Here is a 15,645-nt window from a genome sequence, read left to right as displayed (position 1 = left end):
ACCTTGGGCATAATCAAGTTGCTGTTTTAAACATTTCTTTATTCCCCCCACACAATGTGCTGGGACATGTGAGCCCGGCTTATTTATAGATGAGGATCACTTTTCAGAGGACTTGGGGGCAAACACTCCCAGAGCTCAGGAACTGGCAGCTCCAGGCTCCTGGGAGAGGCCTGTGGCTTCATGGAATGATGCCTGAACTGGATGTGGGGAGGCGAGGTCTGAATCCCACTGTTTGCTGGAAAACTTTGGGGAAATAACTTCCCTGCTCTGTGCCGCAGTTGGACCACCCCATCTCTAAGCCCACCTGCAGCAGGAACGTCCTCGGACGCTGTAGCTGTTCCCCCTCAACCACTAAGTCACAAGGGGCTTGTGTATCATCCATGCCAGAGCCATGGCATCCAACGTTCTGAGTACCAGCTGTGTGACCTGGGCCAAGGTATTTCTGTCTCTGATCCTTAGTTCCCTCACTTAATGATCTGGATAATAATATCTGCCTTGGCATATGTACAGACCCGGAAGGATGTTTATTATGTGTTAAGTGGAAAAAAGTAGAAGTTGAAATATAATCCCATTTCTGTTTTGGAAAAAAAGGCGACTGAACAAAAAAAACAAACAAACAGTATGTACAATCTAAATTTTTAAAGAGAATTTTTATAAACCCGAGTATAGGGGAAAAGTCCAGAGGACTGACATCAAAACTAACAGTGGCTTTCTATGGGTGATAGGACGATGAGGGATTCTTGTTCTTTTTTATTTATATGAATTTGAAAGATGCATCTTCTAGGAATACACACTAAAAGAGGACAATATGAAAAATAAGAATGCCTACCTTGAAGGATGATGGGAATGATTAAGTGAGAAACCACAGCTCTCATTAAGTGGTACCTGTTGTGACTTTGAGCGCGGGGAGATTTTTCTGCTCTCCTCCATTCTCTCTGGGGGCTGCCAGCAGTAGGCTCTCACTTGGGTCTTGCCTGGCCACTCCCAGGAAGCACCCGCCAAACAGCAGTGGGAAGCCCCACATTTGGAAGGCATAGACCTTAAAATGTCAGTATTCCCATGGTCCACTCCCTAGAATGCTCATTCACGGAATGCTGCAAGAGGGCATCTGGGGAGATGAGTCTAGACAGTCTTTGATTAAACAAATTGAACAGGTTTTCAGGACAGGACTTCTCAGTGCCTTGTCAACCCCCAGAGAGAGATTTATAGGCAGTTTCCTGACCTCAACTATAGAATCGTTTGTTTTTGTTTTTTTTTTCAAAAAGCCTCTTTACGGACTAATTTTTACAAAGAACATACTTTGGGAAACCATGATCTAATCCAACCCTTTTATTTTTATTTTCTCCTTTAATTTTATAGATGGGGAGAATGAAGCTGAGTGAGAAGTGACTTGCTGAGGCCCAATGAGGCTAACTGATCACCAAAGTCAACAGGGTCGCTTATATCTTGACCTCTCACCCTTCTTCCTCCTTCGCAACTGTTACAGAGACCTGTCCTATGGCTTCTCTACCTAAAAGTTCCTCCTACGCTTCCACCCCTACCTAGATAGGGGCAAAAGTTAGGGGAGCTGGGACAACCCAGCACACTCAGGAGAGGTTAGTCCCAGGGCAGGGAGATCTGAAAACCAGTGCTTCTGAGCCTCAGGAACCCTGCCTCCACCAGGACAGAGTCACGTGGTCACTACAGCTGGAGAGATTCAGGGAGAGGACTGTAAAGTGGCCTGGAAAGACTTGCAGAGCCACATTTCCAAAGATGAAAGAAAGCAGGAAGTGACCCCCAAGCCATGAAATCAACTCAGAGACCATAGATGCGAATGAGCCAATTGCTTTCTGGTCATGCTACCAGGAGGCCACGAGAAGGTCTAGACTCTGCTTCGTCTCCCTTGGCGTGGCTCCAGGGCCCGTTGACTTTATGGGGAGAGAAGAGGCTGAAACAGGAAGGACCTCCACAACCCATTTATCTATCAGAGGCTGCACCCTACAAGATGGAGTTGAGAGAGGAAGAGAGGTAGAAACTCCAGAAGAACCTTGGAAAGGGGATACCTTTCCAGCGGCTCTGGGGCCTTGAACGGATGACAAACATTCTGCCAATGACTCATGGTGTGGCCTTGGATAAGCCACAGCTCCTCTCTGGCTCTCAGTCTCCTCCATAAAGCAAGTGGTGGGACTAGAGATGCTCTCAAGGACTCTATGACTACTCCCTACCCAAGAACCAAAGCGTTGGAGGTGGCTTTCCTCCCAGGGAGAAAAGACTTCTTGCCCGACTTCTCTTTGGGACCAGACGTGAGCTGAGAGTCAGGCAATGAATGGCTCCTAAGTCAGTGTGAGCAAACGGAGCCACCCAGACTCTAAGAATCCCTGAGCCCTCCCCGGCCCGCCCACGGGAACCCACTCTCCACGCCCCTACAGTGCACTCACCGAGGCTCCTTAGGCACTGCCACCTGGTCCTTCTCCCAAGTAATGATGGGTGCTGGCAGCCCTTCAATGTGGCACTCAAATCGAGCTGTCCCATTCTCCTCCACTGTCTGAGACTCCGGGTGTAGAGAGAAGCCTGCGAGTGCTGAGGATGAGGACAGTGACACACAGAAAGGACAATGAGGACAGTGACACACAGGCAGGGACAGGAGAGGAGCAGGGGAAGGGAGGCCACCACGAGCAGACAGTGAAACACACACACACACGTACATACACAACACACACAGAAACATGGGGTTTTAGAAACACAAGCAGAGCAAACCCAGAGCACCAGAGACACAGTTGGAGAGAGGCCCCCCAGAGGAAAAGAAGTGGCCATTTCTGATCAGATGCTGTGAATTCTGAAGTCGCCAGGCTTAACATCAGCATGATGGTCAGATTGGAGTAAGATACACATTTCTTCTGGCCTGAAAATTATTTCCTGGTGATCTGTGCCTCCTGACAGCCCTCCCAAAAGGTGGGCTGGACTCTCGACTTCACACGTCCCACCTGCTGTAGGGTGGGGAGCTCCCTGGGGAGGCACCTTTGTGCCCCTGACACTCTTACAAGCCTCTCTGGTAGGCTTCCTGGAGGAGAGCACAGCTTTAGACTCTTGAACTCCATGGGAAAGAAAAGGAGAAGAAACAGATGGGCGGGGAAATGGGACTAATGACCAGTGAGGCAGACATACCAGGGAGGGACTCACTGAGCAGGACAGGGGGCAGGGAAAGGGCGTCTGGGCTCAAGAGGCAGGGCTTTGTGCAGGTAACTAATCAGGATCCCACATCTCACGCCACAGGCTTCCTGGGTCTTAGCTCAGACCCCAGATACAAGCACTTACTGGCAAGCTTGACAACCGCAGGCTGGCTGGCCACTACTCCAAGGGGCCCACGGGCCAGGCAGGAATAGCTGCCCTCGATGACATCTGAGGCCCCAGGGGCCGCCTCCTCACTGCCATTGGGTGCTAGCGGCTGCGACAGCCACAGGGAGCCATTGGGTAGCAGGCGCAGGTGGCTGTGCTCCAGCAGGGCATCTCCGTCTTTGCTCCATGTGACGCTGGTGGGGGGTCCGGCAGCAGCGGTCCCCAGACTACAGTCCAGCACCGCCACCTGCGCTGGGCCCAGAATCACTCTCACGGGCCCCGCTCCACAGCTCAGCTCCACGGTTGTCTCCTGGGGTAACGGCGACTCCCCTGCGCAGAGAGGGTACCAAGGCCGTCAGTGTGTGTCCTCCCACCTCCCACAGCCCCCGGCGCCTGAGTCGCCCACCCCTGGGCAGCTCAAGTTGTGGAGAAAGAGGTCTCAGGGAAAGACCTGAGCCTGGATCTTGGCCCTGTCCCTCGCTAACTGTGACCGTGCGCAAACTGCTGCACTTCTCCACGCCCGCCTTCCCCAGTTGCTCAGCACCCTCACCCACCGAAATGCTCAGGTCTTAACAACATTATTCGTAACAGACAATAAGTGGAAACGACCCAAACGCCCATCACCTGATGAACGGATAAATACATGACTCAGCCATGAAAAGGAATAAAGTACATGCTATCACGTGGTACATGCTATCACGTGGATGAACCTTAAAAACTATATGCTAAGTAAAAGAAGCCAGTCACAAAATGCCACATGTTATATGATCTCATTTCTATGAAATGTCCAGAATAGGCAAATCAGAGAGACAGAAAGTAGATCAATGGTTGCCAGGGGCTGGGGAGAAGGAAGAATGAGGGGTGACAGTTAAGGGACGTGAGGTTTCTCTGTGGGATGATGAAAATCTTCTGGAATTAGATAGTGGTGATGGCTGCACAGCCTTGTGAATATACTAAACCACTGATCTGTACACTTTGAATGGTGAGTTTTGTGGTGTGTGAATTGTATCTCCATTAAGAAGACACAGCAATGGCTTCCTGGCGGGGCTGTCATGAGCGCTGGGTGAGAGGAGGTGTGGAAAGGAGTCCAGCACAGTGCCTGACGTGGCACGGAATCGGAGCTCAGCAATGTCCCTCCCTCCCCTGGAGCCTTACAGCCCATCTGGACCACTCCTGCCCCAGTGGCCGGAGGAGCGAGGCACTCCTTCCTGCGGCTGATTTCCCCGAGACCACGCAGCGAGCCCGAGCCAAGCCCGTCTCCGGACACAGCCGGGGAGGGACCTTTTCTCTCCAGGGACCCCCAGAGCCTGCAGCTCCAGCCCTGCTCTTGGCACAAAGGGAAGAGGAGGGGAACAGTGGAGGGGTAAATGCCATCCCATGGTCAAAACTAAAACACGCAAAGGCCAATATTTTTACTTATATATTTAAAGATTTTGTTTATTTACTTTTAGAGAGCAGGGAAGGGAGGGAGAGAAATACCAATGTGTGAGAGACACGTCAATCGTTTGCCTCTCACAAGCCCTCAACTGGGGATCTGGCCCACAACCCAGGCATGTGCCCTGACTGGGAATCGAATGGGCAAACTTACAGTTGGCAAGCCAGCGCTCAGTCCACTGTGCCACACCAGCCAGGGCACCAATATTTATTATTTTAACCAACATTTCAGCAGCGCCCAAGAACCATTATTCGTAGAGAAATGATTGGCTCTCCTGCTTGTGTCTCCCAGAAGGTTGACCTGCTGCCCCCTTGTCCTATAAAAGTTTCCTATGCTTTGGCCTGACTCCTTCCTTCCAGGCAGAATGGGGTATCTGAGAGTGAACCAGGGACCATGGCCCATGCTCGTTGCAAGGCAGGTGTGTGCCCACAGAGCCACGTGAGGCAAAGAGAAAGAGCAGGGGTCAGGGAATCAGGGACCCTCAGTTCTCGACTCGGCGCTGTCAGTCTAGCTGCGTGGCCTTGGGCAGGCGCTTCTCCTTCTCGCCTTAGGCTACTCACACGTAGCAGGGAATGTCTGAGAGTCTACGATTCTAGGATTATTAATGAACTAGACATACCTATGGCTGAAGAAACACAGAGCATCATCTAGACATACGCAAATTGTAAATAAAACCTTCCACACCCGAACACATGCACCCACACTTGCCAAAACCTGGACACACATACCCACCCACACTCAGAACCCCCATCTGTCCCCAGGCTCCTTACCACCCTCAAAGAAGAACAAGGCTGAGGGGGAAGCCCTGACTGGCTAAGATAAGGAGGCCAGGGCAGAAGCCAGGGCTCTCATGCTGCAGCGTGAAGGACAAGACAGACAGACAGGGCCTGAACCAGGCCTCTGCCTTTGTTAATCTATCAGAAAGGCTCTACTGGCGCCTCCAGCTGCACCGCTAGGCTCAGCATTACCAGTGGGTGCAGGGAGGAGAAGGCAGCCCTTGCCCTCACCCAGTTTCCACTCTAATCCATTCTAATCAGAGAAACCAAATTGGCATTCGCATCATTGCAAGCCATTTGTTGTGGTAAAAAGAACATTTGACCTCGGTATAGAAGATCAAGGTTTCGATCTTGTTCTTCCACCTACCAGCTGCGTGACAAGCCACTTAACCTCTCTGGGCCTCAGTTTCCACAGCTGTAAAGTGAAGATGATCTCACCAGGCTTGGGAAGACTGAACAGGATGAGGTCATCCAGGGCTCCAGCTCAGAGCCCAGCAAGCACCAATAAAGGAACGGGAGCTCACTATTTAAAGGCACTGAAGGGGCTGCATAAATGCTAATCACTGTTCTTCACATCCAGCCCTTACTATCTCTGAGGCCCTAGATTCTAGGATTCAAATGCAGGCAAGTCCGGGCTCTCAGCCCAGAGGCTTCCAATTGCCCGGTCCCAGCCACTGATCAGGCAGTTTGAGTTTCAGGGGAGAAAAGCCCCACATGACACGAATCCCTGAGCCCTCCGGCAGCCTCCCCACCCCCCAAAGCATGTCCGGGGCTTGGAAAATCCCCTGCCGCGTTGAACAAACAATGTGAACAGTTGGGGCCCGAGCAGCTGCTGGGTATGTCAGCAGCCTGGGCTCTGGCAGGCAGGCTGGCGGCCAGAGGGGCCGGGAGGCTGGCTGGGGAGCCCAGAGGAGGCTCCGATTCCCTTCCTGAATATTCATGGATCAGCAGATGTCTGGCTTCCCCACCTCTGAGGAGCCCAGCAGCACCCAATAAGGCGGAACAGGGAAACCAACAGGGATGTACACACAGAGAGAACACAGGAAAGCGCAGGGCTGTGCCTGGAGCCCGAGCCAGCCCATGTTGGGAAGCTTGGGATCCCTTACTTTATAGTTGGGGAAACTGAGGCCCAGAAGGTGAGTCTCAGCTCTCTGCAACGCAGTTGCTGCTGAACAAGAGGTTTTTCTCTGCCTCAGTGCCCCACCTAGCTTCCGTGGTCAGGACACTCATCCTTGGGGCCCAGCTCGGGCACCAGCCCTCCGTGACGCTGCCCCGTCTTCCCCAGTGAAGTTTTTTTCTGAGTCTGACATCACGCAGCCACTTGGAAATCCACCCTTCCTCCTGCCCAGATGGACAATGGGACTTGGTAGAACAGGCCTCGACCTAGAGTCAGAGTCCTGAGTCCATGATTGGTTGTATGACCTTGGGTCCACTACTTTCCTCCTTTCCGCCTGAATTTCCGCAGTTTTAAAAATGAAGAATCTCCACATTTCTCCTTTCCACCCAAATTTCTCCCAGCGGCAGAGAGCAGCGCACTCAAAAGGCTTGCTAACTGCCAGAAGTGGTTTTATTTTCAAGCTTTGGAACATTCTGCATTCTGCTCCATCACACAGAAATGTTTGTTTTAATACAAACGTGGTTCCTACACCACCAAATCTTTTCATAAAACCCATGCTCTGGGGAGTAGGCCTTGTTTGTCCAGTGGCTTTGTGGCCACCCGTTTCCTGCCACCCCCAGACCACTGCCATGGCTGACCCCCACAGCCCGTCCCAGAAGCATTTCTCAGCTGTCTCTCTCAGGGCTGCGGCAGACACAGTGGACGCTTGCTGCCTGCCAGCTCTCTGCCTCGAGGGGGCCTCCCTCTCCCACAGTCCTCCTCTGTCTCCTGCACGAGACCCTGCTGGAGACACAGAGCTTCGATGCTTGGCCATCTCTCAGTCTCCTTTCCTGACAAATTATCATACCCATTTACCGGAAGAGTTAGATTTTTATGAGACCAGTTAGAACCAGGACAGAAAGGAGATGAGCTGCTGAGCCCTGGGTCAGCTCGGTGCTGTTTTGCAGGATCAGTACAAGCCTGGCTCACGCCAGGGTTCCATTTGTCAGGAAAGCCTCAGGAAGGACGTAGGTGGGGGGCAGGGAATAAAGCGGAGATGCCTCCCTAATGAAGCCAAGATCTTGCCACAAATATCAATGCCTTGTCACTTCTGAATTTCAGGGCCTGAGAGATTTACAACTTGTTTTGGATTTAGGGCAATTCTCCATGACACCATCACCACACTTTCCCAGGAGACACAAGTCAGTTTTTTCCAAACACCTCCCTCCCTGCCCCCCACCTTGGCTACCTCCTTAACCACACACTAAGCCTCTCCCACTAACAGCTGGAAGGAGAGCTTGGGATGGTTGCCTGGGACACAAGGAAAGCCAGAGCACCCCCTTCAGCCAGCGTGACAGCAAAGCCACACTCAGCTGCCTACCTCCTGTTCCGAGACCTTCTGTCCCCACCAGACCAAACCACTTCCAGTTCTCTGGGAGCACGTTGCCTTGCGTTGCGCATGCTGCTCCCTCTCCCTACAACAGCTAGGCATCCAGGGCCTGATTTAGACAGCTTTCCTTTTTCTGCCCCAAAGGACCCTGGGTACCTTGATTGCTGCAGTCATCACCTAGATTTCTGGTTTGCCTTTTTCCCCAACTAGGCCACAAGCTCAAGATTATGTCTTAGTCAGCTTTCTAAATCCCCGGTATCTAAAACAATACCTGACACATAGTAGGTGTTTAGTAAATATTCCTTGAACACATAAGTGCACATAGGGAACACACTCAAAAAGATACGGCCCCGAGCCCCTCATAGTTTTCCAAGCGTCGATCTCCTTATCTGTAAAAATTACAGAACTCCCTTCAGGGCTGGAGGTGATGTGAGTAACATATGAAACTATCTAACATACTATGTGGCACCTAGTAGACACCTAACAAAATGCTTAAAAAAGCACAGAGACAGAACAGCAAACTCACACTGAAAAACTCTGTACTTAAACATTGCCAGGACGAGGGAGCTCACTACCTCACCCCTTCTGCTATATGATTTGTGTGATTAAAAATGTCTTCCTCTTGGGCCCATTTTTTTCTCCCTGTAGGCTCCTCTCATTTGCCAGAGCTCTGTCCTCCAAACTCCATGACAAAGTAATGACTCCCTTATCGAACCATCCAGAAGGTTTGTCTCTGCACCACCTTGCACCTGAGGGAGCGCTTACTGACCCCTTGCTTCCCTGGCCCCAATGACCGCACAACCCTCATAATCAAAGGATGGCACAGCCTCAGCAGTAAGGCAGTGTTAGCTGGCAGCTGAGCTGGACCAGGGACAAGGGTTCCATTTCTCTGCATGTCAGGCCCAGAACATCCTTTCTGGTTTTCCTTCCCCTACAGCTCCCATCACCCCCCTCTGACGAGGCTGGGGCTGGGGTCCTTCCCAATTAAAGCTGCTTTTACTCTTCTCTCCCCCACCCCAGGGAGCTGGGAGCCCCCAGGCAGGCCTGGCCATGACATCTGTTCTGCATCTGGAATTCTGTGTCAAATCTGGTTGCTGTACCTCAGAAACAGTGGAGGCTGAACAGGAGACAGTGCAGGAGGGGATGGGCGGAGGAGGGCGGATTCCAGAGCCCAGACCCACCGACTGAGGGGGGCCAAGCCCAAAGCTGATCACTTCTCATGTGAGGGGGAGGGGGTGCCAAGAGATTGAACCGGGGTACGTATGTACCAAACCCCAGGAAAGTCTGGCTGCTCCCTCCGAGAGCCAGGAGACTGGTTCCAGCCCCAGCTCAGTCACTGTCCATGTAACTTTGGGAAGTCGTTCAGTTTTCTTATCTGTAAAATGAGTTCATGCTAAAATTATTTCTAAGTTCCTTTTAGTGCTGACATTCGATGATGCTCTTAATTGTGAGATCACTTAACTTGAAAGAGGTATCTTGAGGATAAAAAAAAGGAAATGCTAATTTATACATTATGGGTGATTAACAGGGACATGAAAGTACATACGGGATCAATGAAGGCTGAGATAACTTCCGGGTAAGATTTACTATTTAGAGAAAGCACATTTCACCTGGGGGTCAAACTCTAAGAGGGGGTCAGAGAAGGCCACCCCAACACTTCAGCTGACAGGTCAGCCTCTGAGCCTCCAGACTGAGAAAGGGGTGGGAGGGTGGCAGTTTCTGGGTGAGAAGAAAGCAGTTTTCATGTTCTTAGAGGCCTTCTATTACTGACTTCTGCCTTCTCCGCCCCCCAAATTTAGATTGGGTGAAAGGGAGAGCCCCACTTTTTGCATATCAAGAAAACAGCACTCTAAGCATTCCAGCACCAACTCCATTCCTAAAAAATGTCTCCCCAGGTCCCAGTCCCTGACTCAGGGAAATCCTGACCCCAACACCAGCCCTTGATTCTGCCATGATGAGGTTGCCGAAGTGTCTGTTATTTTTTACTTCCCTTTCCCTCACCCCCTACAAACTCAATTTGTTCCAAGTCCTATTGATTCTACTTCCTAAATATCTCTAGGATCCAGCTACTCTGGCCACCCCAGACGCCACTGCGCTGGGTGCCCCCATCCTCTTCGGGATTACCGCGACAGCCTCCCAAGAAGCTGGAGCTTCCTGCCTCAGCCCTGGCCCAATCGATTCTCCACACTGGCTGGAGTAAGCTGATGCAAAGCTCATCTGAAAACCCACCAAGAGCGGCTGGGGTCTCAGAAACCCTGGTGGGGCTTCCAAGGCCAAACCCCATGCTCCCTTCACACTCCACGGCCGTCCCATCCTTCGCCCAGCTGCCCCACTCTCACCCTTTGTGCTCTAAACTCCAACTAGATTTAGCTTCATTCAATGGCCTAAACTAAGTCACCTCTGAGCACTCGCACATGCTGTTGTCTCTGGAAACCTTTCCCCATCATCACTCTCCTGCAGAGCTAACTCAGGCTCTGCATTGGGCTCCATTATTCACTGCTTCCTGAAGGCAACCTTTTCTGACCTTTCCAGAGTACCTGTCAGTCACCTCCCCTACTCTGCCCCTCTGGAGTGGAAGCTTTGCACCAGGGATCAGGTAGGTCTGCCTCCTTATTTACTATGTTCTAGGCACCGGGTGCATTCTAGCCGCGGGGGGAAAAAAAAGAGTGTCCAGTAAATATTTTTGAATGAATGAATGAGTGAATGAGAGACCTTGGTCCCGATCACTGTGGCTAGTCAGAACTCTATAGGAGTGTCCCAGGCCTGCTGAACTTTGCACAGGTTTGGGACTAAAGGCTGGTAGAGTAGTTGCTTTAGCCACACACACTGCTGTCAAGGAAGCCCCAGATCTGTCCCTGCCACTGCCTTGTGCACTCCGGAGCAGAGAGGCCAGGTCTCCGAGGCAAACAGAGCCCCTTGCTAGCGGCCCCAACCTGTGTTCTTAATGCCCGAGTGCACTTCCCAGCCCCGGTCCCGCTTGTTGGGTGACACTGAGCCCGTGTTTGGAGCTCTCGGAAAACCAAGGACAGCGGGCACAACTATTCCATAATCTCCCGAGTTTCAGAGGGTGTGCCCTTGCCCTTTTCACCTGACAACCCTGAGCGCCCCACTCCCCTGGGCCAGTCTTGGGACCCTGCCCCCAGGCAGCCTCCTGCCAGGTGGGCAGTCAGCCTAGAAAGGGGCGTGTCTTTGTAGCGGGAGAAGGGGTCCCAGCAGTTTCCCCGCACTTTTCCACCCGTTGTTTGGGTTTCCTGGAGATGGGCCTAAGGCCCGCCAGGCGAAGGTTCCTTCCCCCTCCGCCATCCCTGCTCTCTCCCACGTGGCCTGGCTGAATCTCTCTGGAAAGCCGCAGCAGCTGGAGAGAAATCCCCCTCCCCACCCCCACCTCCAAGTCCCTCCCCGACTCGCCCCGGACGTATCCTCAGCTCTCCCCTCGACAGGGAAGGCAAGAACTGGGCTAACAAAGCGGGCAGCCCTTCCCCCTCCCCAGTCCTTCTACCTACCTTCCCCTTGGGCCGTCCCCAAACGCATATGGGGCAGAAAGCGACAGGGCTGGAAGCGCAAGCAGGAGGCCAAGGCATAGAGACTCAGGACTCCGTCACCCCATTCCCAGCCCTTTTTCCAGCGTGGGCAACTCTGACTCCTGCCCCGACCCTGAATTGAGGTGGGGGGCGGGTTGGAGAAGGCCTTGCTGACCTCGTCCACGCTTCCCAGATCTGCTTCTGGCGGGGGAGGGGAGGCAGGAATGACACGCGTCCCATCCCCACAGCAAGGGTTGGATATGTCCACAAAAGCAACTGGTTTCCTGCCCCTGCAGGCCAGGGGTTTGGGGGAGCAACACTCCCCCCACACATACGCCAGCCCCAGAGACCACACCCACTGGGCAAAGTTGAGTGTTTTACTACCACTAACCCTAGTCAACCAGAAATCTCCTGCTCTGTCGTGCCCCCACCCCCGGCAAGGGCACTCCCCAAAAGCCAAGGCCAAATATTAGCTCAGCCCCATAAACACAATTACACACGGTCTCGACACAAATGGAGGCGCAGACACTCACCCCCACAACCCTCTGCTTTCACACACACACACACACACACTCAACGCCGATACACGCGCGGTCAAGGCAGAGCCCACCCCGCGCAAGTCACCAACACCGCAGCCACAGCCCCGCGATGCCACGCGGAGACTGGCACGCACTGCAGACACGTATGCCCGCAAAAGCCCCCTCCCCACCTCTGCAAGCACGCGCGCGCGCGCGCGCGCACACACACACACACACACACACACACACTCAGTCACTCGCTCGCTCGCTCTCTCCGGACTCCGAAAACCAAGGACACACACCCCCTGCGGACAAGTAAGAGCCGCAAACGTCCCCGGTCTCTGATCGCAAACCCTTAAGCGCAGGTATCCCAGGGACCGGGTTGCGTAGCCCACACACCACAGACCCCGTACTTGCTCCGGACCCGGGATGCACACCAGTCCCACAGCCCCGCGCAGCCCCTGGTGCGGGCGCACCGACACACCGCAGCCGCTCCGGCCATGGGCGCGGTGCCCGCCCTTACCACGCGCGGCCAGCAGGCAGAAGGTCAGCGCGATTAGCCCGCCGTGGCCAGCGTCCCCCTGCGCCATGGGGCCGGCCCGGGCCGCTGCCGCCGCCGCAGCCGCCGCCGCCGCCCCGCGCCTCGGCTGCCGCCGCCGGGGGAGGGCGCGCGGGGCGTCAGTGGCCCGGGGAGGCGCGGCGCCGCGGGCGGGGGCGCGGCCTCGGGGGCCCGGGCCCGAGCGGGGGCCGGCGCGGGGGCCGGGGCTGCGGCCGCCTCGCCCGCCCCTCCATCGCCATCTTGGGCGAGCAGCCGAGGGCGGGGGTGCGTCTAGCGAGTGCGGGAGCCGGGGCTCGGGCACCGTGACCCTGCAGCGCGCTGAGCTCTGCCCTCCTGGGGTCTGCGCCACAGTGCCTGGCCGTCTCTGGGTTGTCTTGGGTCCCTGTTGGGCCGCTTGTTCCTGGATTTGTCTCTTAAGTCTCTCTGTTTCTGGGTCCATGGGTCTCTCTACCTTGCTGTCTTCGTTTCCTTTCCCTGGCGCTGCCTCAGGGCCTTCCCCATCTCCGTTCCAGGCTAAATGGAGGCAGGTTCAAGGCCCCGGTCTCTGTCCCGATGGCTCATCTTGCCCTCGGATCCCAGTCCATTCCAGCCCAGGTCTGTCGTGAATCTGGGTTAGCTTTTCCATGCACTGCACCAACAGAACCACTGAAGATATGACAGTTCCCACCTGACCCCCATTTCCATTGCCTTCCCAGGCTGGAGGCTTCTCTTGGCCTCTTTCCCCTGCTCTTGCGATAACCAACCCAGGTAGGACATTGACTCAACACTGAGCCCTGTCACACTCAGACGTATCTGCAGTCTTGAAAGGGACAAAGAAAGTTTGGTGGTTTTCACTTTACACATAGGGAAACTGAGGCTGGAGGAGGTCAAGACTTGCCTATGGACATGAGGCCAGGGAGCAGCAGATGCAGGACCAGAACTCAGGCTTTCTGACTCCAGAAGGTTATTTCCTACTCATTCCTCAACTGTGCCTTCTCTATCCTAGTCAGACTGGTTGCCTCAGTATCCCATAAATATTTCTTGCTCTAAAGCCAGGGATTCAATCATCAGGCTACAGTGGGGAGAGGAGTACAGATTAAATGACCTATTTGAGGTACCTTCCAAGACCAAGATGCTGTGGCTCTTTATTCCCCATGTTTCCAGTGTTCCCATGACTTAGAGCCATGCTGTCTCTGTACCCAGTAGATAGATGCCTTACCCATCTGTTGCTGGCTAACCCTTAATAGTGACCTGTACTGTGCAGATCTAATGGGACCAGGAATTTATTCATTCATTGCCAGGCCCATCAGCAGCATTTGACTTAGCCGATCACTCCCACTTGCTTCTCTTGGTGATACCTGGTCATCAAGTCTTTACGTGACATCTTTATACTGAAGGTACCTGCATTTATAGCTCCAGGCTGAACCATCTCCCCCAAACCCCAGACTTACCCAGCTACCGCTCAACATAATCAATGGCTGTCTAATAGGCATCTCAAACTTAACATGTCCAAAATTGAGCTCTGACCTTCCTTATCAAACCTGCTCCTCCAGGTTACCCCATTTCAATTCCCAGCAGCCCTGTCCTTCCTGTTGCTCAAGTGGAAAACGCTGGAGTCATGCTGGACTCCATTTCCGCATCCTTCACGCTCTGTCTTCCCACTACCACTTTGGCCCAAGTACCTCTCGCCTGGATTTTTGCAGTCGCCTCTTCACCGGTCTCCTTGTTTCTGCCCCTATCCCCCTTCATTCTTTTCTCAATTCAGCATCAGAAGTGATTCTGTTAAAATGTGAATGAGATTGTGTCACTTCTCGGCTCAAAATCTGCCAGAGCCTCCTAACTCAGAGCAAAAGCCAAAGTCCTTATCATAATAGAAGGTCTGATCTGGGGGGCTGTTTTGCCTTTCTGGTCTTACCTCCTACACCATCCCCTTTGCTTACCACCTCTCCAGCCACACTAGCCTCATGGTTGTAACCTGATCATGAGCAGCCCCCTCCCTCCTGCCTCTAGACCTTTGCCCAGCCAGTGCAAGCCTGAAAGTCTGTCCTCCCCACCGCCGCCATCTTCACAACTTCCCCCACTCTGTCCCGCTTCTTTCTAACATGCTCTACATTTTACTTATTTTATTTATAATCTGTCAACCCCCTCAACCAGAATGAGGGCTTCATGAAGACTGGAATTTCTGTCTGTTAGTTCACTGCTGAATTCTAGGCATCTAGACCAGTATCTGGCACTGGATAGGTGCCAATAGCCAGGATAAAAGATATGTCACTACCCACAGGCACAGTAGTGTCCTATGTGGCATGGGGGAGCTGGGAGGATGGGAACAAGAGAAGGAAGGTGTGGTGGGGGTGTTGAGGAAGAAGCTGTCACAGAACTGTTGGCTGTTGTAGATGGTTGTCCTGGGACTTGGCAGTTTAAGGAGGTTAGAACCAAAGGGGTGGCAGGGAAGAAACACCCTTGGCGGAGGCCCGGTGGTGTGAGAGCACAGAAAGTATTCCGGAAATGGCAGAGCCAATAATTAACTGCGCAGATATTCATGGGTCACCTGCTGCGGGTCAGGCCTGCTCTGGGCACTGGGAACAGAGTGGTGAACATGGTTTTTGCCTGCATGACCCTTGGTCTTGTGAGGGAAACAGACAAGTAGAAAAGCAGCTATAATACAGTATGATACAGGCTGTGATGGGGCAGAGCAGGGAGAGGCACGCTGGCCAGACTTGGGGGGAAGCAGGGAAAGCTCTGGAGAAAACAAACACCTGAACCCAGTGTAAGCAAAATGTACGTGTGAACTGGGCAGGAAGGAGGGCAGAGGTGGGAGAGGAAGCCAAATGGGGAAGCTGGGACCAGATGGGGAAGGCCTTGTATGTTGCCTAAAAAGCAGTTGATGATTTGGCTCACAATTCAATGAAGGAAGGAAGGATGGAACAACATATCACCATACAGTGTCGCTGATTCTACAAGGCACACACAAAAATCCAACTCATTTCTGTCTTCGTATCTCGGCACGCGGGTGTGGAGCAGATGTGAAATGTGGCAGGTTCAGGCCCGCTAAATCA

The 15,645-nt window shown here is 53.2% G+C and overlaps 1 protein-coding gene across 2 annotated transcripts in view; it reads right to left on the bottom strand.

The window, feature by feature from the left end:
- The window catches only part of IGDCC4 (immunoglobulin superfamily DCC subclass member 4), a 37,411-nt gene extending 24,668 nt beyond the window's left edge, over positions 1 to 12,743 (bottom strand). For both annotated transcript variants that reach the window (XM_054565276.1, XM_054565277.1), the window contains exons 1-3: positions 12,575 to 12,743; positions 3,295 to 3,645; positions 2,418 to 2,559 (exon numbers count right to left, since the gene is read on the bottom strand). In XM_054565276.1, the coding sequence (XP_054421251.1) occupies positions 2,418 to 2,559; positions 3,295 to 3,645; positions 12,575 to 12,641 (560 nt within the window). In that variant the 5' untranslated portion in view covers positions 12,642 to 12,743. The remainder of the gene's footprint in view (positions 1 to 2,417; positions 2,560 to 3,294; positions 3,646 to 12,574) is intronic.
- Positions 12,744 to 15,645: the final 2,902 nt, after the last annotated feature.

This window comes from Pteronotus mesoamericanus, unplaced genomic scaffold (assembly GCF_021234165.1).
Source record: "Pteronotus mesoamericanus isolate MK-2021 breed Mesoamerican mustached bat unplaced genomic scaffold, CSHL_Meso_final contig_164, whole genome shotgun sequence".
Lineage (NCBI taxonomy): Eukaryota > Metazoa > Chordata > Mammalia > Chiroptera > Mormoopidae > Pteronotus > Pteronotus mesoamericanus.
This window is presented reverse-complemented; position numbering and strand designations above follow the sequence as displayed.